The sequence below is a fragment of the Silene latifolia genome, chromosome X, assembly GCF_048544455.1.
Source record: "Silene latifolia isolate original U9 population chromosome X, ASM4854445v1, whole genome shotgun sequence".
NCBI classification, from domain to species: Eukaryota; Viridiplantae; Streptophyta; class Magnoliopsida; order Caryophyllales; family Caryophyllaceae; genus Silene; species Silene latifolia.
This window is the reverse complement of record NC_133537.1, coordinates 280059880-280086234: the sequence shown is the minus strand read 5'-3', so window position 1 is coordinate 280086234 and position 26355 is coordinate 280059880. Positions and strand designations below refer to the sequence as shown.

The following is a 26355-nucleotide window of genomic DNA, read 5'->3' as shown; positions in this document are numbered from 1 at the left end:
ACAACGATGTTTGGTTGGAGAGGAGCTGTGTGTAGTGGTGAAAGATTTTTTCACAAATGGTAGGCTCCTTAAACAGGTGAATCACACTTTGGTCACACTTATCGCCAAAGTGGATTTGCCACAAAATGTCACTCAATTCAGACCAATCTCTTGCTGCAATGTTCTATATAAAGTGATATCAAAGCTTTTGTGTTCCAGACTGGCCAAGGTCCCTCCCCACATTATCAGTCCTACTCAAGGAGGATTTGTTAAAGGTAGAAATATAATTGAAAATATTCTGGTGTGTCAGGATGTCATCAGGTTATATAATAGAACTTCTGTATCCTCTCGTTGCTTGATAAAGGTGGATCTCAAAAAAGCTTATGATTCAGTTAATTGGCTTTTTTGAGTCAGATGTTGGATGCCCTTCTCTTCCCTGCTCATTTCAAGAAACTCATCATGGAATGTGTCTCCACTGCATCATACTCTTTAGTGTTGAATGGGGAAACTTTTGGTCATTTCAAGGGGAAGAAAGGAGTGACATAGGGAGATCCTTTGTCTCCATTGTTATTTACTATTGCCATGGAGTACCTCACTAGGGTGCTAAACTTTACTACCGAGGTGTTGGATTTTAAGTACCATTCTCTTTGTGGGAGATTGATACTGCATCATCTAAAGTTCACAGATGATTTGCTCCTTTTCTTCAGGGGGGATAAACAATCAGTGATATTATTGTTAAGGTCTTTTGCTACATTCTCTACTGCCTTTGGACTAGAAATAAACAAGCAAAAATCAAATATTTACTTCAATGGTGTCCATAGAACGATTAAAGATCAGATCCTTGCTAGTTCAGGGTGTGTAAAGGGACATATTCCCTTCAAATATTTGGGTGTGCCTATAGCTGCTGGGAAGCTAGGGAAGAAGGAGTGTCAGATATTAGTGGAAAAAATAATTGAGAGAATCAGAATGTTTGGTACCAGGAAAATCTCTTATGCAGGCAGGTTAATCTTGGTATAATCAGTCCTTACTTCACTATTTACTTATTGGGCTAATATTTTCTTAATTCCTAAAGGGGTGTTGAAGAAGATTGATAGTATCTGTCGCAATTACTTAGGGATGGAACTAGTGCATATATGAGGGTACCTCTGGTTGGATGGGAACAGGTTTGTACCCAAAAAGTTGAGGGTGGTCTGGGTATTAGATACAGCCTTCACTGGAATATAGCCACTATGGGAAAATTGGTATGGTGGATTTATAGCATGTCTGACAATTTATGCGTTAAATGGGTGCACCAGATTTACCTAAGAGGGAGTTCTTGATCTACTCATCTTCCTAAAACTCATATGAGTGAAAATTGGAAAGCTATTTGTAGGGCTAGGGATTTGTTCAAAAATGGGTATGCTAATGGAATATGGCTTGCTGGTCAGAAGGGTTATACTGTAAAGTGTGGGTATGAGTGGATAAGACATAAAGAACCCAAAGTAGGATGGGCTAAGCTAGTGTGGAGTTGCAGGGCAATGCCTAAGCATTGTTTTCTGAATTGGCTGATTTTTAGGAATGCACTGAATATCAAAGACAGACTGTTTAGGATTGGAGTAAGTGCAGATGACTTGTGTTGTATCTACAGTGCTGCTAAGAAAATTGTCTCTCATCTCTTTCAGCAGTGCAGGTATGTTACAGAGGTTATGAGTGTGATTTGTGCTTGGCTGGGTATTCCAGTACCTCAGGGTAATGGTCTCATTTGGCTGGGAAGGAGGAAGTGGCCACAGGTGCAGAAGACTGTTTGCATTGCAGTCTTTATGGCTGTATACTACGCAATTTGGCAGCAGAGGAATGCAGCAAGACTTCAAGGTGTGTTACTGAGATTCAATACTGATTTCCCAATGTAAATCCTTGATGAAAATCGGGCTGATGAGTCAGTTGAGCAGGGTTAAAAATACTAGAGATAGAGATTGGATCCAGCGCATTGTAATGTAACATGTACTAACTTATGAAGTATCTTGTATCATTGGTTTGAGCTTATTGAAAATCTTACATTTCACCCAAAAAAAACAATAATAAAACAAGGATATTTACTTCGAAACCAGTCAAGATCTCGAAACAATGGGATATTTGCTCGAACTATACCTATAATTCGAACAATGGTGAAAACAACCAAGACCTATTGGTTGCTACTCGTGTTAAGGTTTGATGAAACGCGTCAAACAATAATGGTTTTTGGAATAAGACTCGTCGATCCGTGTTTAGTCAATTGTAAACGAAAAACTCAGTGTTTTTATTCAATATCTCAATGGTTAAAAACGAATAAAATTGATTGTATTTATAGCTAAGTAGATCGACTCCCAATGGATCTAAGACAGCCATATTACATACCTAAAAGAGACTCCTAAAGCCCTTGAAATTATCTTAATTTCTAATGGCTTTCTAATTGCCTTATTCATGCTTTAGCTAGAATAACAACTCCAAACGGAGATAGGAAAACAATAAATTACTCCTACTAAGATTAGGCAACCAATAAAGCTAATACTTTTAGTTTCAGTAAACTTTTATTATTCCTAACAAAATTAGGATAACTCTAATTCTAACACCCTTAGGATCCTTGTTCACGCCTGATTTGGATCAACATAGCTACTCCACATTTGTTTCTTCACGCATCATCATGTCTTCGTGCATAATTTTCAAATACAAGCTGAACTCGTCTTTGTTGCTGCTCTATTTCGCATCAGAATTAAAGTGAATGATTCCTTTTGTTTGTGTTTGTTTCAAAGAATAGAATTCCCTCCATTATCCTCAAATCTCTCTAACTCCTTACCTCTCATCCCTCAAGGAAATGGGATTCCATTTACCCCTCACCCACATCTACCACCACACTTATCGATTAGTTATTTTGTGTTAATTCGGGTAATTTCAAATTGGGGACAATTTTTTTTTTTTTTTGCTAAGTGACTTTGGATCGGACCAATTACAAATTGAGTAAAACTCGGGTCATATAGGAAATTCACTTATATTTGTGTTCATTCTAATTTTAAATGAGCTATTTCAGATTAGATGATTCATATTAGGTTGGTTTTACCCGATTTAGACCCTGTTTGGTAAACATCATATATGCTGCTAGTAGCGGCATATTGCATTACCGTATCAATACTATATATTAAATCTAGAAACCAAGCGACTTCAATGTAATTAAAGAAAATTATACAAATTAATTATATTACATAGTTTTTAATCAATAGCACTGTGTGATGGACCCGATTAAGGGATCTCAATGCAAATATTATATAGTTCGGGTTAAAATTAAATTATATAGAAGCTTGGTAATTTTCTTAAACATTTGTAAGAGACTAAAACATGGTCAATTTCCTTAAAATAAAATAATTAATTAAGATAGTCAATTTCCTTAAAATAAAATAATTAATTAAGATGGTCAATTTCAAGGAGACTAAGAGAAAGTAGATGCTTGGTAATTTTCCTAAATATTTATAGAAGACTAGAAGATGGTCAATTTCCTTAAAATAAAATAATTAATTAGTATAAACATGCACACTTATGGTATTAATTATTATCATCATAAAATTATATATTAAATTTAAAATCTATGCAATTTTATTAAACTTTATAGTTTATTAGATGTATAGAGATTTTAATGTTGGAGTATGTGTCTTCAACAATAGTGCGATCACATGTTTAAATCTCAAATTAAGAATACGAAAGGGATGATAAATTAAGTAGTCAACTGATCAACATTAATCGGTAACGATTGGTTTTCTATAGTTTGACGTTACTGTCGTAGGACGGTAGTGGTCAGTTGATCCCTTAAGGTCACACCTATAGTGTGGACAAGGCCCTCGGGAACTGCGTCCGCGGGATCCACACTAGGCATAATCGACTCGAGGTTCCTTCGAATCGAATTAAGACAAATTAGAATCGCCACCAAGTTTTATGGGAACTTGGAACCGTTCAAGTCAACTTTACACCTTTCATCGAAAAGCATAAAGCCAATCGACTACGAGTGATTAAAGATAAAGACTTGTACCCTATATCACTCGATTAGAATGACTCTCGTAATCCAATGGTATTTAGACGGATCCATAAACCATAGATCTTGAGTAAGGGGTGAGGGTACGTGTTAGGAAGCCCATAAGGACACCTAACCCCGCCCGTCAATAACGGCCTCTACTAAGTCAAGTATCGGATTTCAAACAAGGTCATAGCTACTACGATATATGATATGCAAACATCGTTCTCAAAACCCTAAAATGTGAAGTTTCTATGTCGATTTAGATGCAATTAAACTAACTTTGTCAAAGTTGTAATTTAGCATGTGGGTTGGTTGATCTAACAACATACAAAACAAAGCAAACAAGGCTTAAGGGGAATGGGGGAGCCGTTGGAATCTATCCTATTACAACCCAGGCATTTCATGCCGACACAACGATAAATTAAAGATACAACTCGATCTAAAATACAACGTTATACACAAAACCGAACACGACACATTACACGGTCAACTCGGCCTAGGGAAACATGCACAAATGGGTGGCCCACGGCTTACATGACTCACGGCCTTGGGTCACTCCTCGTAATGTGTGCTTTCACTTAATCTAATCGAATTACACATAGGGCTACGCACCAAAGCATGCATGAGCATAAATCGGGCCATGTTGCTTTAAACAACATGCGATTTACTACGCTCTTACATGCATTGGGGCACAACCATCTAACCAAACAAGACTAAGGTTTTTGGAAGAGGTTTTGACTCGATAAAAGAAAGCTAACTTGAAAATTACAACTCGATGAACAAACGATAAATTACAAGCGACAAAACAATAAAGAACAAACGATGTAAAACAAACGAAACAAGAAAGACCAAAGGACACGGCCAAGCCATGGCCACTCTAGACACGGCTACCCTAGGTCCTAGGTCAGGTTCATTAGTTAGATCAATTGATTGCGAAACAAGTTCGAAAGCGGGCTAGAAAACAAGTTAGAAACGACGTTGATCGATTGAAAAGATGTCTTGCAAATGTGTATTCTACACGGCCTAAAGGGGTCAAATTAGGTCAAGGAGTTACGATATTAACGCTACTCATCGAGTGTTAATAGGAAGGTGCTAATCACGCACTCCTATGCTAGCGAGAAATCGAGTGAAAAGAGAGATGCGTTCAATTAGGTTATAGAATTGTTAGTTGATTTTTAAAGCTATGTCGATGTACCCTAACGTGTCTAATTAGGTTATTAAATTGATCTAATGTCATCTAAAGGAGTTATATGTTAACAATCAGAGGTCGGACTAACATGCGACGGGTCCTAGGGTGGGTCGAATTACACGAAACAAGAAAGGGGTCAAAAGCGAGGAACGAAGTTAGAAATCGTTTTATTAATGCCCTACCTTGAACACGAGGATATGTAAATGAGACGGGGGTTACGACCGACTGATGTAGCGGATTTCTTTCCCATCTCAAGTCAGCGCGGGTGTTCATGGTGGTACTTTAACTCATACTCGGACTAAACTAGTTTCATAGTTAATGATAACATTCGATAAACAACATAAAACGAAACAATAAAAAACAAACACCAAAAAACGAAATAAAAGGGAGAAAGAGGAGGATTTGATGCACCCTCAAACTACATGTATCGTTGACACCGTCTTGGGTCGTAATCGATGGTAGATTTTATCTCGAGAGGCCGTCGTCGACGAAGAAACAAAGCAAACAACACGTTTTTTGCAAATCTGGACAACAACTTTCAAACTGCGATTTCTCTCTCGTTTCACGGTGAAAATTCGATTTAAAAGATGTTTTGAAAACTAGAAAGAGAGGAGAACAGAGATCTTAAAACAATCCCTGCTCGTTTTGAGTTATTGGGCACGAAAAACGAGCACAAACAGAACTTGACAGACAGGAAAGGCCGCGAAAACAGAGTGTATAACACTCTGTTTTTCGAGGGAATTCGTGTACTCTCAAGGGCAATTTGGCTCGTAAATATTTGTCTAATATGTATATGGATGTTGTATGGTTAATTTGGAACAAGAAACTCGAATTTTGATGGAGGTTTGAAGGGAGAACGAAGGGTTTCAAAGAGGACACACAAACTGATTCTCAGTTTGTAAGTCGGTTTTGTCGAGGGTTTTTGGGAGGCAATTAGGGTTTGTTTCTGGAGTTTAAAGCTTGTGAATGACGGTAGTATGTATGGAGAACTTATAGGAATGAATGTATGGTGAAGGGGGGGTATTTATAAGGAGTTAAAGTACGGTAAAAGGGAGCCATAAGCAGTCGGGCTCGGTTTGCATAGCTGCTGCCCATCAGCTATTCGTGGGGTTTTTTAGGGTTTGTATGGGGGGGTTTTCTTGGTGGTTAAGCTAAGGTAATATGTGTAGGATACTAGGGTATGGGTTAGGGTTAATGGGCACGAGTTTTGGTGGTATTTGGAGCGGGTTTTGGGCTCGGGATTTAGCACGCAAAACAGGGGGAGGCTGTTTGTTATGCGGGTTGTTTGGGGAGGATTTGGGACGGGATTCGGGCCGTGGTTATGGGGGTTCGAACTGGGTTGGATGGGTAGAGGCTTAGGTTGGTTAGTGTACTCGAGATTCGTGCCAACGCGTAAAGAAAACGGGCTCAAAAACCGAGCTATAATCGAGTTCCAAAACGCGTGGTTAAAACGAGTTTTAAATTTTCAAATTCGATTTTTCAAATCAAATAACACATTAAATGAATGATTTTTCAAATCAAATACACTCATAAAATGATTTTTCAAATCAAATATTTATTTTATTTCCAATAAAATAAACTTGAGAAAATAAATTCAAAATAAAATAAAATGAATTTACCTTAAAAAAGCTTTAATTTAAATATCATTTAAATTAATACAATACTCCGTCGACAACGCTCATTCTACATCGTAAAACGAACCCAAATATGACAATGACAACTAATAAATACATGTGTCCCATCATCATCGGGTGTTTGTCGGGTTCTCTATAAATTCCAATATCGACGGATACGGGTATCTACAGAGCCCCCACTTTGACTGAGGCTTGGACAAGGCGAAAGTCAAAGTATGCCCCAGGTCCCTCTCGACACGAGGATTACTCAAGGGTCGTTTATAGTCCATTAGACTTGCGTATATAAGCTACTTGACCATAAGAAGAGATCATACCTGAAACTTCGTCGGGGATTAACTCTTGCTTCTGTTGCGTCAAATTGTCATTTTTGGTCGTCGACCCATAAAGTTGCATATTTGATGGATTGAGCCTTATCCTTAGGCGCCTAGGTATCCTTTTCTGACGGAATCAAACCCGCGTCGTAGTTCGGCAGCTGCTGACACTTGCCCAAAGTTTATCATCTGCTGGCATTTGCCCAAAATTCATCATCTGCTGACATTTGCCCAAAGCTTATCATCTGCTGGCAGGTGTCCAAATGGGACGGGACTTTCCGAGGAGGTTGCCGTCGCTTTCATCATTTGCTTTCAGCTACGGAATTCTTCCATTTCATAGTCTTGTATTGAATTGAATTCTTGGTGGATGTCATCCTTTACATCTTGATAATGGTCTCTGAAGCCAACGGCTTCTGAGCCCCCAATTTGCAATGGCTCTAAAGTCGAAGACTTTAGAGCCCCCAGTTGAAGCATATCCTGCTATATTTGAAACATAGAAAATGTACTAGCAATAATCATCACATAAGCACATTTGGATCATCGATCTTAAAATTGGATCATTTGAAATACTGGGTCATCGACCCGAAAATTGAATTTGAAAATTTTGAATAATTGGGCCATCGACCCGAAGTTTAAATTTGACATCACTTGGTATGTTGGTGTGACACCCTTAAATTTAGCGATAATTAAACACGTAAAATCTACAGGAAAACTGACAGGGTATGTTTGTAATTGGTTCAACTAAACAAAAACCTGTAATTTTTAAAACTTTCCTAAACCATTCACAAACATCTCCAACTTAAGAGAGCCAAAAACCTGCAAAAGCTAATAAACCAATATACATAACTATGCTAAAGACAAGGAATTATAGTGATACAACCCAAAGAAAAAGAGGGAGACATATGTCCCTTCAAAATATATACAAAACCAAAAGTCTAAAGGTTTACTATAAAAATAGCCAAACTAGGTCCAAGGTTCCTTTTGCTCACTAGCTCGTCTGTGTACCCATCTAAATCTTCAACCTGTCAATCGCATTTTATACAAACACGAAAGCCACAATTCAGTGGGGAGTAACTTCAAGTCCTCCCAGCCACGAAACGTCATATTTAATGTAACATGTAATGAAACATGTAAACAACATGATAAGTAATTCAATTATCAAGTATTCTAACATATGAGCCCTAAACTGACCAAACCAAACTATCATGTGAAACATATAACAAGCAGTAATTCAAACTTTATCAATTGTAACCGGCTTACATCTCACCTATTACAATTCATAAAATTACCATACAAGAAAGGGCAATATATCAAAGACAGGCATAAGTTCTTAGTACGGTCAATAGTCACTCTGTAACTCGAGTCTATACCACGAGGTAGGGAAGGTAATCGAACCGGTATCTTGGCTCAGAGGTTCTATCAAAACATGGCCAAGACACAACACAACCCTAGCCTAAAATCTGCGCAGACCTAGACATGCGGATACACACCACCGCACCCAAGACCCACAATTTTTCTAAAACAAAGTGAGTACCCTAAGGAGTCCACCAAAGGGTTGGCTAGTACTTAAGCTGACCACTTACTATCAAAAATAAGTAACGAGGTCATGCCCCAACTTGGATATAAACCCACCAAGTCAGGAACACAGAGGCTATTAAGCAGTGAACATACACTCGTCAAAGATTATAAAGACCTATCTATGACAAACACAACAACCTGCAAAAAGTATTTAATACCAATACCATTTCTAGCAATATTAACAATATTAAAGGCTTCAGGGAATCTAGGGCCGTTTCTACAATATAAGAAACTATTAAATTCAACCAACTATACATGTGAACTAAAACTTGATAAATGGCCTAAAACAAGAAAAAGGCCGATTATCCAATTCATATAAAATTTCATCCAACCGAATTTTTACCCGAACCCTGACCTGCGACAGTGCACGGGTTAAATTGCGGTGACCAATCACTCAATTAATCGACATCGAATCGACCAAAGGGACTAAGGCTCGGTTTTGGCACAATCATCAAAACATTACAATTATCGCTATAAAATTCATTTTGAGCCTAATCATTACAATTTCATTTTATAATCTACCCTAACATGTGCAACTACCAATATAAACATAATTTTTACCATTAACATAATTTTTACTACTAATATGATTCAATTCAAAAGTGTACTCATATGTAACTTATACTAACTATAACATTAATGAACCCGAAATGACCAATCATGCATGAAAAACCGCGAAACAAGCAACGGGCTGACCCGGGCCAGCCGTGGGCCTGCCGGGCCTGCTGGCCGCCACCTCCACTCCTCCATTTTTTCCGTTTTTGTTCATTTTAACTCGTTTTAAGCATTATTTAATCGTTCTCATACCATTTCTATACTATTATGAGAATTTAAACTAACAAAAGACATGCATGCAACCCATTTTATCATGTGAAACAAATTACTCAAATAAAAATCACAAAAACATACAAAAAAACAAAGAATGTGACGATTATTCGTCGAGTAACTCGAAATATGTTACCTTAAGCTAGAAAATGAGCAATTAGCACCTTGAAAACCAAACCCTAACAAGCAACTAGCCACTATCTTCGACAATATACGAGTCCCCAAACTCGTCTTCCAATTCTTCACCAGGAGGTAGATCTCGAAGAGAGGATTCCGGAAATATAAATTATGTGAAAATCCGATAAGAAATGAGGAAGTTATGGCGATTTTAGCTTGAATTTTGTAGAAAAATGGTGGTTTTGTTTTGTTGGAAGGTTTTAGAAGATGAAGGAAGGTGATGATAGACAAGAAAAATCAGAAAAAAGGAAGGGGAAGGGGGGTGTCCGCGGGAAAGGAAAGGAGGAAAGGAAAGGAGCGGGTTTTAGTCGGGATTTTACGAGTCGGTTTTGGTTCGCTTCGATAATAATTAGAACCGCTTGTCAAATGCAAATTCCGACAAGACCAAAGTTCTTAAACACGAGATTACAAGAAAATTGAATACTCATACGACCCATTTCCAAAATCGTTTACCCAATTTTCAAAAGAGTTGTCATTTTTCCCCGATATGCCCTTATTTCGAATTAAAAGATTTTTACACGGTTTAAACTATTTTTAAACGTTTCAAAACTATCAAAATAAATACTTTACCTCAAAATATAATAAAATTATATTTCTTTGAATTATTTTTACTTCAAATACATTAATATCAAATTTTACTTGATTAATAAATTACTTCCGAAATATTTTAACGGTCCGAAATTACGGGGTGTTACAATCACCCCTCCTTTTAAAAAGTTTCGTCCTCGAAACTTAGAAGGAGAAATTATAGTATACAACATCTTAATAATATAATCATAAGGAAAATATAGGTATCTTTTCAATGAAACGGTGATACTCTCGTTGATCAGACAAGAACATCCACATTCATATCAAGATATAAAAATATTTCTACACCAATAAATGAGAAAACCCATTATTGGGACGTCACCAACAACGAGATTTAACACTCATTAATGATAAAACCATTAAAAATCATAAAAGTATTTTCAAAATTTTAGTTTAAAGTTCTATAGTAAGAATAATATCTTTACTAATTATGATTAAACACGGCTTAGTAACTCGGAAAAAGAGTAAGAAAAGGAATACCTTACGAGAATAATTCAGGATATTTAGCTAACATAGAAGCTTCAGTCTCCCAAGTCTCTTCTTCGACATTTCCACAACGCCAAAGAACACGGACTAGAGGTACAACTTTGCTCCTAAGTTGCTTATTGGCTCTTTCAAGAATCCGAATTGGCCTTTCTTCAACCACCAAGTTAGGCTCCAATTCAAGAATCTCTTATTGGATGATATGGCTAGGGTCACTAATGTACTTCCTCAACTGAGAAACATGAAAGACATTGTGAACCTTGCTAAGATTTGGGGGCAATTCTAAACGGTAAGCAGCAGGACCAATCTTTTCAATCACCCGGAAAGGTCCAATATATTTAGGGCTCAACTTCCCTTTTACGCCAAACCGTTTCACCCCTTTCATAGGTGACACTTTAAGGAATACTTGATCATCAACCTCAAAAGAAAGTGGTCGACGACGGACATCAGCATATGATTTTTGACGGTCCTGAGCGGCTTTCATCCGCTCCCGAATGATTTTAACTTGTTCAATGGACTCGGTCACCAAATCAGGTCCTAACATTGGAACATTTTGGGTTTGATCCCAACAGACTGGAGTACGGCATTTTCTACCATATAGAGCTTCATATGGTGCCATTTTAATGGAGGCTTGATAGCTGTTGTTGTAAGAGAATTCAACCAGAGGTAAACATTTCTCCCAAGAAGTTTGGAAATCTAAAGCACAGGCACGAAGAAGATCCTCTAAAGTTTGAATTGTTCTCTCAGTTTGACCATCAGTGGCGGCGTGAAAAGCAGTGCTCATCAATAGTTTACTACCTAAGGCCTCTTGTAATGCAGTCCAGAACCGAGAACAAAATCGAGGGTCTCGATCTGAAACTATATCTTTAGGAACCCCATGATAGCGCACTACTTCATTCACATAGGCACCAGCTAGAACTTCTAATCTCCAGGTCTCTTTGATAGGAATAAACCGAGCACACTTAGTCAATCGGTCCACAATCACCCAAACAGCATTCTTCCCAGTGGAAGTCCTGGGTAAAGCCATCACAAAATCCATGGAAATAGACTCCCATTTCCAAAGAGGAACATCCAAGGGTTGAAGCAAACCCCCGGGCTTTTGATGCTCTACCTTTACTTTCTGGCAGGTGAGGCATTTACTGACATACTCCATAACTTCAATTTTCATCCTAGGCCACCAGAATTGCAATCTCAAATCTTTGTACATTTTGGTAGCTCCCGGATGAACGGAGTAAGGAGAGAGGTGTGCTTCATCAAGAATTCTTTTTCTCAAATCAGCTGCACTCGGAACATAGATTCTACCATGATAACGAAGATACCCATCATCATCAATCTTACAATCTTTAGCTTGCCCAAATTGAATTTTAGCTCGAATGGATTTGAAAGTAGGATCATTAGGAAGGCAAGTACGGATCTCACGGTGGAAGTCAGGTTCAGCTGACATGGCATCAAGATGATGAGAGCCCCTTTTTACAAGGCTTATTCCTAGTTTTTGAAGTTCTAAATCAAGTTCAGGAGGTAATTCCCGAAAAGAATTCAAAGAATGACAGGATTTTCTGCTAAGAGCATCAGCCACCACATTAGCTTTTCCTTCATGATAAATTAGATCGGCATCATAATCATTCACCAATTCTAACCATCTTCTTTGTCTCATATTCAGCTCTTTTTGGGTAAAGAGATATTTCAGGCTCTTGTGGTCGGTGTAGATGTTGCAATGGACTCCAATGAGGTAGTGTCTCCAAATCTTCAAAGCATGCACCACCGCAGCTAATTCAAGATCATGAGTCGGGTAGTTAACTTCATGAACTCTAAGTCCGAGAGAGGCATACGCAATGACTTTCCCTTTTTGCATCAAAACACAACCTATACCATGCTTAGAAGCATCACAAGAAACATCAAAGTCCACTCCTTCTTCGTAAGGTCAACACCGAGCGGTAGTCAACCTCTTTTTCAATTCCCCGGAAGGCATTTTCACACTCCTCGGACCACACAAATTTAGACTCTTTCTTCAACAACTGAGTCATTGGCCTAGCAATCTTTGAAAAATCCTTTACAAACCGCCGATAGTAACCCGCCAAGCCAAGGAAACTACGGATTTCAGAAACATTGGTCGGACTTTTCCAATCAACAACGGCTTCAATTTTGGCAGGATCTACCATAACGCCCTCTTTTGAAATGACGTGCCCAAGGAAGGTCACTTTAGGTAACCAGAATTCACATTTGGAGAATTTAGTATACCATTTTTCACGGCGCAGAATCTCCAAAATAGCACGAAGGTGTTGGACATGTTCTTCTTCAGATTTAGAATAGATCAAGATGTCATCAATGAACACTACAACGCATTTGTCGAGGTGTTCTCTGAAAGTACGGTTCATCTGATCCATGAATACTGCTGGAGCATTGGTCAAACCGAATGGCATCACCGTAAACTCGAGATGACCATATCTCGTATCAAGGCGCTTCTAGGAATGTCGACTTCTGATGGAATTTGATGATAGCCCGAACGAAGGTCAATTTTAGAGAAAGTGGAAGCACCTCGGAGTTGGTCGAAAAGATCATCAATTCTAGGAAGAGGATATTTATTCTTGATAGTAACCCGGTTAAGTTCACGATAATCTATGCATAACCACATAGATCCATCCTTCTTTCTTACAAAGAGAACAGGAGCACCCCAAGGTGAAGAGCTAGGTCGGATAAAACCTTTGACAATCAAATCATCCAGCTGAGTCTTCAACTCTTTCATTTCAGACGGTGCCAGCCTATAAGGAGCTTTAGCAATAGGGCCGGTACCAGGAATAAGATCAATAGCAAATTCAACTTCCCTTTCAGGAGGAATTCCCGGTAGCTCATCAGGAAAAACATCGGGAAATTCACATACTACAGGAACGTTCTCTTTAGGAGGCAGAGAGGAAGAATCAGAAGGAGTCACCATACACAAGAAGGCTTGGTGACCCTTTTTCATCGCATTGACAAACTTCATAGGAGAAATTAATTTAGTACCGGTTTGTCTTTTAACCATTTGATAAGACACACGGTGACCTGAAGGGCTTGTAAGAATTATTTTCTGATCCCGACATTCAAATCGAGCATGATAAGTATGTAACCAATCCATGCCCAAAATGACATCAAATTATTCAAGCGGAAATTGGAAAAGATTTGCTGGAAATATAGATCCCGCAATAGAAATAGGGACTTCAGGATAGATTTTAGAACAGGAAAAGACATCACCAGAGGGTAAGGATATAGATGTGCTTTCTTCTTGTGATGATTCAAGTGATAATTTATCGGAGAGTTTCATTGAAATAAAAGATAAAGAGGCACCCGTATCAAATAGTACCAAACAAGGAACATCAAAAATAGAAAATGTACCAGAATGATATCGGGATGTGCCTCGGCCGCTCGACTCATGACAAAAATCCGACCCTTCGGCCTCACCGTCTCACTTTGGGGCGGCGGGAGTAATAGGAGCCGTCACCTTCTTCTCCGGGCAAACATTGGCCTTGTGGCCCGGTTTGTTGCATGAAAAGCATATGATAGGATCAACAAAGCACTTACCAGGGTGTGCTGGTTTCTTGCAGTTATAGCACACTCGGTCTTTAGTACCTTTATTGTCATTAAGAGCTGAAGATTGACCACCCCGGTTAACTTGCACATTAGAAACAAATCTCCTCTTGTTTGAGTCAGAGGGAGAAGAGATGAACCTGGGTGAAGGAGTATAAGGCCTAGAAGACGGATATAAAGGCCTCTTGCCAAGATTGGAACTGGTTGCACGAGCTTCATTTTCAATCTCTTTCACTGAATTCTCAGCCCACAAATCATCGTTATAAATTGAAACAAAGCTAGTGGAGTCTCGGCGGACCATACTTTTGATTTTAGGAGAGAGCTTTTCAAGATAAAAGAATGCTTTTTCGTTGTCATCCTTCACCAATCTAGTTGCATAATGAGCCAACTCATTGAATTTATCGGTGAAGGCCTGAACAGGAAGGCTTCCTTGCTTTAACTCCATGAATCCTTTCAACTTCTGCTGCTTAAGTTCTTGCGGATAGAATCGGGCCTCTACTAATTCCTTGAAACGTTCCCAGTCAAATCCCGGTTCAGATGAAACGGTAGGCCCAGTCATGGACCACCATCGATCTGCTTCTCGTACTAGGAAGTGAGATGCCAGCTTCACTTTATGTTCCACCTTAACATCATACAACGTAAAGCTTTTCTCCAACTCCCGAAACCACCCTGTAAGAGCAGCTGGATCAATCTCTCCACCATAAGTGGGAGTGTTGATTCGGGTTAATTGGTTAGCCACCCAAGTAAAGGTGCCTGGAGTACCCTCAGCAGGCGGGGGAGGAGGAGCTTGTTGATTCTGCTGATTTTGTTGGTTTTGGAGAATTTGAGTAAGAACTAGTAAAAGCGCATCATCAATTCTTCTTGGCGGAGCCATCTTACAAAAGAGAAAATTAATTAGTACCTATCAATTAGCAATCACAAACAGACTACCACATAAAATCCTAAATCTACCCATCCTACCCATCTCTCAAGTTTATTATTTAAAGGTCAAGTGATTTTAAGTGGGGTGCACAAACGTGCGTCGGGAGCAACAAGCTCTGATACCAACTGTGACACCCTTAAATTTAGCGATAATTAAACACGTAAAATCTACAGAAAAACTGACAGGGTATGTTTGTAATTGGTTCAACTAAACAAAAACCTGTAATTTTTAAAACTTTCCTAAACCATTCACAAACATCTCCAACTTAAGAGAGCCAAAAACCTGCAAAAGCTAATAAACCAATATACATAACTATGCTAAAGACAAGGAATTATAGTGATACAACCCAAAGAAAAAGAGGGAGACATATGTCCCTTCAAAATATATACAAAACCAAAAGTCTAAAGGTGTACTATAAAAATAGCCAAACTAGGTCCAAGGTTCCTTTTGCTCACTAGCTCGTCTGTGTACCCATCTAAATCTTCAACCTGTCAATCGCATTTTATACAAACACGAAAGCCACAATTCAGTGGGGAGTAACTTCGAGTCCTCCCAGCCACGAAACGTCATATTTAATGTAACATGTAATGAAACATGTAAACAACATGATAAGTAATTCAATTATCAAGTATTCTAACATATGAGCCATAAACTGACCAAACTAAACTATCATGTGAAACATATAACAAGCAGTAATTCAAACTTTATCAATTGTAACCGCCTTACATCTCACCTATTACAATTCATAAAATTACCATACAAGAAAGGGCAATATATCAAAAACATGCATAAGTTCTTAGTACGGTCAATAGTCACTCTGTAACTCGAGTCTATACCACGAGGTAGGGAAGGTAATCGAACCGGTATCTTGGCTCAGAGGTTCTATCAAAACATGGCCAAGACACAACACAACCCTAGCCTAAAATCTGCGCAGACCTAGACATGCGGATACACACCACCGCATCCAAGACCCACAATTTTTCTAAAACAAAGTGAGTACCCTAAGGAGTCCACCAAAGGGTTGGCTAGTACTTAAGCTGACCACTTACTATCAAAAATAAGTAACGAGGTCATGCCCCAACTTGGATATAAACCCACCAAGTCAGGAACACAGAGGCTATTAAGCAGTGAACATACACTCGTCAAAGACTATAAAGACCTATCTATGACAAACACAACAACCTGCAAAAAGTATTTAATACCAATACCATTTCTAGCAATATTAACAATATTAAAGGCTTCAGGGAATCTAGGGCCGTTTCTACAATATAAGAAACTATTAAATTCAACCAACTATACATGTGAACTAAAACTTGATAAATGGCCTAAAACAAGAAAAAGGCCGATTATCCAATTCATATAAAATTTCATCCAACCGAATTTTTACCCGCAACCCCAGCCCTGCGACAGGTACGGGTAAAATTGCGGCTGACCAATCACTCAATTAACTGACATCGAATCAGTCAAAGGGACTAAGGCTCAGTTTTCGGCACAATCATCAAAACATTACAATTATCGCTATAAAATTCATTTTGAGCCTAATCATTACAATTTCATTTTATAATCTACCCTAACATGTGCAACTACCAATATAAACATAATTTTTACCATTAACATAATTTTTACTACTAATATGATTCAATTCAAAAGTGTACTCATATGTAACTTATACTAACTATAACATTAATGAACCCGAAATAACCAATCATGCATGAAAAACCGCAAAACAAGCAACGGGCTGACCCGGGCCAGCCGTGGGCCAGCCGGGCCTGCTGGGCCTGCTGGCCGCCACCTCCACTCCTCCATTTTTTCCGTTTTTGTTCATTTTAACTCGTTTTAAGCATTATTTAATCGTTCCCATACCATTTCTATACTATTATGAGAATTTAAACTAACAAAAGACATGCATGCAACCCATTTTATCATGTGAAACAAATTACTCAAATAAAAATCACAAAAACATACAAAAAAACAAAGAATGTGACGATTATTCGTCGAGTAACTCAAAATATGTTACCTTAAGCTAGAAAATGAGCAATTAGCACCTTGAAAACCAAACCCTAACAAGCAACTAGCCACTATCTTCGACAATATACGAGTCCCCAAACTCGTCTTCTAATTCTTCACCAGGAGGTAGATCTCGAAGAGAGGATTCCGGAAATATAAATTATGTGAAAATCCGATAAGAAATGAGGAATTTATGGCGATTTTAGCTTGAATTTTGTAGAAAAATGGTGGTTTTGTTTTGTTGGAAGGTTTTAGAAGATGAAGGAAGGTGATGATAGACAAGAAAAATCAGAAAAAAGGAAGGGGAAGGGGGGTGTCCGCGGGAAAGGAAAGGAGGAAAGGAAAGGAGCGGGTTTTAGTCGGGATTTTACGAGTCGGTTTTGGTTCGCTTCGATAATAATTAGAACCGCTTGTCAAATGCAAATTCCGACAAGACCAAAGTTCTTAAACACGAGATTACAAGAAAATTGAATACTCATACGACCCATTTCCAAAATCGTTTACCCAATTTTCAAAAGAGTTGTCATTTTTCCCCGATATGCCCTTATTTCGAATTAAAAGATTTTTACACGGTTTAAACTATTTTTAAACGTTTCAAAACTATCAAAATAAATACTTTACCTCAAAATATAATAAAATTATATTTCTTTGAATTATTGTTACTTCAAATACATTAATATCAAATTTTACTTGATTAATAAATTACTTCCGAAATATTTTAATGGTCCGAAATTACGGGGTGTTACAGTTGGGCCATCGACCCTTCAAAATTGAATTTGAAATTTTGAATGATTGGGCCATCGACCCGCAAAGATTCTATTACTTGGATCATCTATCCACAATTCGCAAAAAGTTTTTGGAATTTTGAAATTTTGAAATTTTTTGAAATCGAACCTTGATGGGTGAGCATGAAACACGACACAGACACTCTGTATGACTTGCAGACAACGTGGGCGTAGCCCGCTACCGTAAAACAAAAAAAGAAAATAAAATCGTAAGTGTGCACGAGTTTAAATTCAATTATTGACTTGCTGGGGGTAGAAATGTAAATTGGCCATTCTGGTGCCAAAAGATGCGATGAATGAGCGAAAACCCGACGCATCGTGCCAAATGCTGATGTGAACTGGGGCGGGCCTAAGAGGCGCGGGACCCGAGGCCCACACGGCCAAAAAAACGCCACCCTAGGGGGGTCACCCTAGGTGTTTCCTTCCCTTATACTTTCTATATATAAGGAAGAGTTGTATTGCCAGAGACAAAGTTTATTCTGCTTTCCCAAACTGGTGCAAACGACATAAATCATTATGAACAATCTAGTGAGTGCTATGCGAGCATGGGAGACAGACTTCACTGCGCGCAGAGACAGAATTAAAGACCGCTCAATCGGCGCAATTACTTCCCTTACGCCGGATCCGCCTTCAACCTGCTTTGTTAGAATACTGCCTTAGCTATTGGGATCCTCGTAACCATGTCTTTGCTTTTCCTGAGGGGGAGATCTGCCCTTTACCGGAAGAGTTTTCTGCCCTGGGAGGATGGGATGCTGAGGCCATACCGGCTATACCAAAATTTCATTCGGGATGGCGTGGAATATATCAAGACTGTCTTGGCCTCTCCAGGACGGAGTCTGAGGATATAGTTACTGGTGACGAAGTCAACCTTCTTGCTATTCATCGGAAATTTTGCATCTTGCGAAACAGTACTTCACTGCCAACGTACTGCCGCAGAGCATTTGGATTGATCATGTTACATCTTTATGTCTTCGAAGAAAGAATGAACAGGACAACTTGCGTAGGACAAGCGAAGCTCATGTCTATTGTGTCTCAGATGGAGACGGGACATAATCCTTCCTGGATTATTCTTGCTGAAACCATTAGGGGTTTAGATGCTAAGAAAACGAACCCTGATGTAGAATGGTCGGGATGCTCCCGTCTGTTGCAGGTAACAAAATCTATCCTCTTGATTTCGCTTCTCTTCGTTTCACCACAAATTCTTGTGTTATTGCCACGACTTATCTATATTTTGCCACGATTTTGTTGCATTCTGCCACGATTTTGTTGCATTCTGCCACGATCTTGCTTCTGTTGTCTTTTTTTCGTTTTTTTTTTTTTTTTCTTTTTCTTTTTCTTTTTCTTTTTTTTTCTTCTTTTTCTCGTTTTCTTTTTTTCTTCTTTTTCTTTTTTTCGTTGTTTTTTTTTCTTTTTTTTTCTTTTTTTTTCTTTTCACGTTTTCTTTTCCTTTTTCTCAGGTGTGGCTTTGTGAGAGATTTTGGCTCTTTGCCCCGCCACGTGAGCCAAACTCGTATCTCGCCCGTATGCTGACTATGCGTGCTAAGCGGTATGAAGACGAGCATCAAAATGACCTTGCTTATTGGCGAAACAAGATGACAGAAGGAGGAGGTCGCCCTCTTTGCTGGTTTATGCCTTGGCTTCGCCTCAAATCTTTTACTATCCTTCCGGAAGATGATAAAACCAGACGTTTGCAATTATTGGGTTTGGAAAGGTCTATTCACATTTACCCCGACCGCGTTTTGCGTCAGATGGGCCGCAGACAAGTAATTCCCAAGTGCGAGGCTGTTCTGGGACGGGCAAGAGAGCTACATCCCTCTATGTGTGATGACTGGCTCGAAAGGTGGCACCAAAGGCGTCTCTGGTATGTGTCGGCCCGTCCTCGGACTACTTGGGTATCCCCGTCCTACACTAAGTGGCTTAAAGAGAAGACTGAATCAGGTAAGGACTTGTGTCGGAAGGATGAGCTTGTCGACATCAGATATTATGACAAAGGCAGAAGCAGTCGCGACTTCTTCGCTAACGATCTTTCGTCTGCATCTGATCCTGAAGCTAAAACCGAGAAAACTTCTAAGACTGACTCACAGGTGACAGGTGTGTGGAAACGGTTGGGTTCAAAGGCACACTCGGGCTCAGCCTTGGAAGGAAGACTTGGCCCTCGCTTGAGTGTAAAAGATAGGCTGGGCCCTCGGGAGGAAATGATGATCCCTCCTAAGAAGCGCGCTAGACAGAACGCGACTACCCCTCCTCCGCAGGAGCCTCGGTCACGTGACCCAAAAGGCAAAGGGAAAAGGAAGATGTAGGAGCCTTCGACTCCAATCTATTATTTAATACTACTACTTATCATTTGTTGCTGGCTGTTTTTTTCTTTTTTTTTTTTCTTTGAAGGTTGTAATGGGCATCACCCGATTTTAAAAAGACTTACTATTTATTAAAGTTCCCAGTTTCTGCATAAAATTTCATTTTATTAAAGGAAGGGTCGGTTGTACTCTTATAAAGAGCAACCTACGTATCTGTTATCAACAGAATCAAACAGAGCTCGTAGTTCCACAAAACAAATGCGCTGCAAACATCAGTTTATAACGCACAAAAAGCAGCGAAGCAAAAAAGCCGCGGCTTAGACTCGCTCACGAGCACGGCAATTCAAAATTTTATTTCACGACATTGAGAATGAGTTCTAAGGATAGTATTTCTTCAGTTGATCCAAATTCGTCGGATTTGCAAAGTCGTTTCCATCTAGATCTGTTAGTCTGACTGCGCCTCCTGATAATATTTTCTTTACCAGGTAAGGACCGGCCCAGTTCGGCTTGAATTTTCCCCTCGGGTCGATTGGTAGTAAAGCGCAAACAGACTTTAGGACCAAATCCCCATCCTTTATTCCTCGAGGTTTCACCTTTTTGTTAAATGCTCTTTGTATCCTTTTCTGATAGAGTTGAACATGGTGTAGCACAATCACAGCAATAAACATGTATAAGGTCGGTCAAACCCCCATTTCAGGCAGTAAACGGCGGGTCTAGGGTGGTCATGGTGGGTCCAAGTCGCGGGTGAGTCAACGGTATAAATTAAATAATATAAATGCTAATTTAAGACGGTTTACCTTACGATCTCGAGGTGGAGGGACAAAATCGCCCTTTTTCTTCCTTTCTCTCTCTTTCTCTTATCTCTCATGTTTTGGTGGATTTTGTTAGGATAGAATGAGGATTGTGTTTGGATACGGTGATGGGTGGATAAGGTGAGGGGTATATGTATATGGGTAGTTAGTATGGTGGACGTATATGTACACATGTATAGTATATCGTATTATTATTATCATTACAACTTATTATTATTATTATTATTATTATTATTATTATTATTATTATTATTATTATTATTATTATTATTTTCATTACCATCTTATAATAATAATTATTATTATTTCATTATTTCGTCTCATACATAATTCATATAAAATATAATATAATACTATTTACATAATTATAAAATACGGAGTATTACAATCTTCCCTCCTTAAAATAAACTTCGTCCCCGAAGTTTCACCTCACTCTTCGTTTTTCCAGCTATTCCCTCAAATCTCATGTGTACTCTCTTCCCAAAGTTCGGTGTTCAACTCTCAGTACTTCTTCGCATTCCGTACTTCCTTTTTCCTAAGCTTCCGAATTATTACATTCACTTCCCCTAAAAGAGTAATTCGTCCCGAAGTTCAACTACCAAGCCTCACGGTGTGCTCTCACACGATTCTTACTAAATTCCACAAATGACCAACTCTCTCTTGCCTATTGCAAATCCATTATCAAATTTCATATCTCATATAGTTCTAATTTCATTGGTATAATCCCCCATCTACAAGCCTCCCAAAGGTCAAGTGTCAGGTTAAACCCACGGTTCCAATCTATAATCCTACAAACGACTCCCAGTTCATGTTGGCTATATGTATACGTATCTATCACGGGTATAACTCGATTATTATTACGTATCTATATCACGTTAAATTTCACATTTTCACATATATGCATACAATCGCGGATATGCTGACTCCATGAAACAATTAAATAATGCCAAAATTACTCGTAATGTGACTCAGTCATGATCAACACTCCCATTTCTGAACATCATGCCACGTATATTCCGCGTAAAATCCACTACATGATCACACATGTGTTTCCATATCCGTTCCTATCCATCATCGACACTTCCGCTTATACGGAAGACCATAATCACAATCATGCAATGACCATTAGGCGACACATAACTTGCATTTTTATCTTACTTGTACACAATAAAATCATCTCTATTAACACGCATTAAACAAGGTTATCACATCATTCTTGTCATCCAATTTTACATGTCAATTACCACTTTCATTTGAATTTCACTCTTAAATAGCAAAACTATCCAATATGGTCAAACGTAAATAATTCGCAAAATATCACTTATGTAAGGTCCACATGTTCATCCAACACGAGTCAACTAACATAAATTGCGATATAAGGGTACATGTTCAATATTTGGTCAAATATCAATAAAACAAGGGTCAAAGGAGTCCACTCGGTCGATTGTAGGAGGCCACTCGGCCGAGTAGACGACCACTCGGTCGAGTGCACGGTGCACTCGGTCGAGTGTCACCTGGGGCAGAATGTTTTCATTTTCACTCGGTTCCGAACTTCCTATTTCATCACATAAATGCTAATAGACTCCGATGGTGACTAACATACCCTTAAATAACCGAATTTAAGCATAACTCTTGGCCCTATGACCATCATCATTACACAACTAAGATAAAACATCCGTGACATACTACCGACACAAACACATTATTCATAGTTCTTTTCGCAACCGTTCTGTTTTCTCCTCATACCCGGCGACGGTATCACCATACCGTCATCAACAACAACAATAGTCACGTCGGTAGCCACAACACTTATACTATTTCATGGACACGACCCTAACCACTCATTACTCTCAAGGAATAATACAACATCATCACCCCTCAATTGGACACTACCACAATATCACTGTGTATACCACGGAAGCTTTACTTGACGATTGGTAGGCAACTTTACCACAACATCTATACCACCACTCATGAGGTCGGATTCCGACACAACCACTTTCACACTTCATGCGTATACACTTAAATTAAACGGTTACACTCAATAACACGAATGATCAAATACCTCAACAATATGATTAAATGCTCAAGTATTACACGCCATACTCTTACTCTCATGACCGCAAAAATCAAACTTGGTAATACTAAATCTACTATCATATATCTCAATTATCTACCAACCAAAGTTTTCAAGTCGTGTTCAATAACAACATCCCTCAACATGCAACTCAAACCGCGTTCACTATCCATAAGTTCAAACACTTAACAAATGTTCAACCTAGATTAAACCCCAGTCATTATCCACAATTTACTTCATAACTATCATCTTATTCAATTCAAGACACCTTACACAACCTAAAACCACTTTCTTTTACTCCTAATTTCCAAACATGAATCATACACAAAATCACAACTTGACTTCTCATTTTAATTTACTAAACACACCCATAGCTTTGGATCACAAATAATACTTCTTTGGCCGTATAATCTCATTTCCTAGCATAAAAGGTTCATTCCACTGAGCCAATAACCATGTCATGTCCTTATATCTCTAAGTTTTATACTCTGCATTGTTAACATATACTCGTAAACGACTCATTTCCATTCACTATTCCGTTTACCCACAATACTTACAATACTACTTAATCATCATTCAAGGTTTAAACCAATAGTATTCATTCCATGACTTACCACTCATAACATTATACATGTACCTCTCTACTTGACTCAAATCCACATCACTTACTTAATTTTACATCAATTCCAATAAAACACTTGTTTCCCATTCATAACCCTCAAGATGCCACACTCACTCATCGCACATTATTAGCGTTTTGCTCCTTATCCCAATGAGCTCGCCGATTTACTCCCGTCTCACATCCCCTAGATCATAAGTCTATACATCCTCACTCATCAAAATCATACAAACCGTAAAGTAAGCTAAGCATTGACTCATGTATAAACAAAACAACACATTATCAACAAAATTGCAACACTATGAAGCAAGGAAACCTTATTTAAATATGAAAATGTAAAGTTTAATCATATACCCTATGGAAAAAAAAATTGGCAAAATTTTAAGATGAGATTCTCGAATTAAGGCAATGTGTCATATTGTTAAAGAGATTGGAGTCTTATTACTCAATTAAATCTGGAAAACTTTAAAACAAGATGTTCAAATTGGAAGATCATACCTAGCATCGTCGTACAACATTTAGACCAACACAATATTACATCAACAAAGACTAAGCACCAAGAAATAATTAGGTCACACTTGAAGGCAGAGATGCAAATTGTTCATTTTGAGATAAATTTCAAAAGATTTGCACAACGTTTCAAAATGAAATCTTAATTCAAGATAATACATGCCGTTACTACCAAGGATAGTAGCCTCCCTGGTTAATTAAACTAAGTTTCAAACGCAAACAAATTAAAGTTTAAGAATGAACCTTAAAGTTTCAAAATTTTCAAGACAAAATTTCAAATGTACGACAAAATTAGCAATAACAACCAAACTTTGGTCCTTGCTAAACCATTAACCAAGCAATAAATGCAAAATCAAATTATCGACTCAAGAACATATACTTTCGAGTTCATACCAAAAAAAATTGGGTAAAATTCAACATGAAAACTCCATATTTGACATCATAAATGACGAAAAAGGTGATCAATATCATTAATCAAACAAAACATGCTATTGATTGGCAAAATTTGAAAGGATTAGCACAGGTTTAAACAAAATCAAGTTTGTGAAAATAAGAGGAAGAAAACATCACTTACATGATGAGATTAGCCAATTTAAGAGGATAACATGAAAGAAAAACTTGAATCCAAACAACAAACATCACAAGGGAATTTTAGAAGTAATTTTAAATGATGAAAGAATAAAGAGGTAAAAATAAAATTAGGTAATAACTCAATTTTGCGAAATTAACAACCCAAAAATCGGCACTTGGTCGAGTGCTGAGTCCACTCAGTCGAGTGCGCGTCCACTTGGTCGAGTGCCCTCTCCACTCGGTCGAGTGACTCACTTCCAGAAATTTTCAAGTTTCTGGAAATTGGTCCACTCGGTCGAGTGGTAGGGTTTACTCGGTCGAGTGACTGGTACTCGGTCGAGTACTAGCTCGCACTCGGTTGGATGCCTCTCTATGATTTGCAATTCCCGACTCACAAACATTATATTTATACTAACGACTAATCTACTAGCAATCATTACTAATCACATTATAACATGTAATAACCATTCATCAAAACATATTATACATATGAATACTTACATCCAATCTTCACACAATAGATACACCACATTATAAATAACGATATCATGCAAAACCTATCGACTTGTTATAGTAAACACGTAATCACGCCACATTTCACATATCATCATGCATCGAATGAACCCATATATAAGGCAAGGAACTAAACTATGATCACAACTACATGTAATCAAGAAACATTTCATTTGAGTAAGTAAATCATGCAAGATGCTAAACAAAGTTCATATCACGCATATAATCATGCAACATATCACGTTATGTTTCCCGACTCGTAACCACCCACGTAGTGACCAACCGAAACAATAGGATCTACTTTTGAAATGAGGGATCCTTCTCACCCAAAACCGACCTCCTATTGTACTCATGTCGGGTTCATTTTATTAGATGCTCCAAAATTCATTTTGGTTCATTGGCTCTGATACCATTTTGTAACACCCCAACTATCCAGCCAAGATAATTAGAGTGCTACCATCTCGGTTTCCCGGGGTAGGGTTTCAAAACTCCAATCAAGGAACATTTTATTAATGTAATGTTTAATGAATTACATAAACGTAAACAAATGAATAAATAGAATACAACTCGTGACATCTATACTCTTCCAGCCAACTAGACTCGTCTCGTGATATCATCAAGCTCGTCTCGTCTCCCGCGTACTATCCAAACAACCTGAACTTAACCTGCTCCCCATATGACCAAAGGATACCATATGAATCGACACACGCCACCCCAAAAGATATAGGTGATAATGCACAAATACACAAACGTCAGTTTCATTAAATAAATAAAGTGCGACTCGACTCGAGTGTGTGAACATACGACATGTCTATGATATGAATGAACACTTGTCAAGCAATGTAACACCCCCATTTATTCAGAAGCCTTTAGCTAGACATTGCCAAATAAATTGGACTG

The 26355-nt window shown here is 38.4% G+C and overlaps 2 protein-coding genes across 2 annotated transcripts; both read left to right on the top strand.

Annotated features, from left to right (window-relative positions):
* The first annotated feature begins 561 nt into the window (after positions 1-561).
* LOC141620188 (uncharacterized) lies at positions 562-1298 on the top strand. Its single transcript, XM_074437122.1, has 2 exons — positions 562-980; positions 1094-1298. The coding sequence occupies exons 1-2, from the start codon at positions 562-564 to the stop codon at positions 1296-1298; spliced, it is 624 nt and encodes a 207-aa protein (XP_074293223.1).
* Positions 1299-1322: 24 nt separating this feature from the next.
* LOC141620187 (uncharacterized) lies at positions 1323-1868 on the top strand. Its single transcript, XM_074437121.1, has one exon. The coding sequence runs from the start codon at positions 1323-1325 to the stop codon at positions 1866-1868; it is 546 nt and encodes a 181-aa protein (XP_074293222.1).
* The last annotated feature ends 24487 nt before the right edge of the window (positions 1869-26355 follow it).

Bases quoted from the DNA above. Each gene is read 5' to 3' on its own strand.
- LOC141620188 (XM_074437122.1), top strand. From the start codon at position 562: ATGGAGTACCTCACTAGGGTGCTAAACTTTACTACCGAGGTGTTGGAT. The intron at 981-1,093 runs GTTAATCTTGGT...GCAATTACTTAG, and splicing joins AAAATCTCTTATGCAGGCAG to GGATGGAACTAGTGCATATA.
- LOC141620187 (XM_074437121.1), top strand. From the start codon at position 1,323: ATGAGTGAAAATTGGAAAGCTATTTGTAGGGCTAGGGATTTGTTCAAA.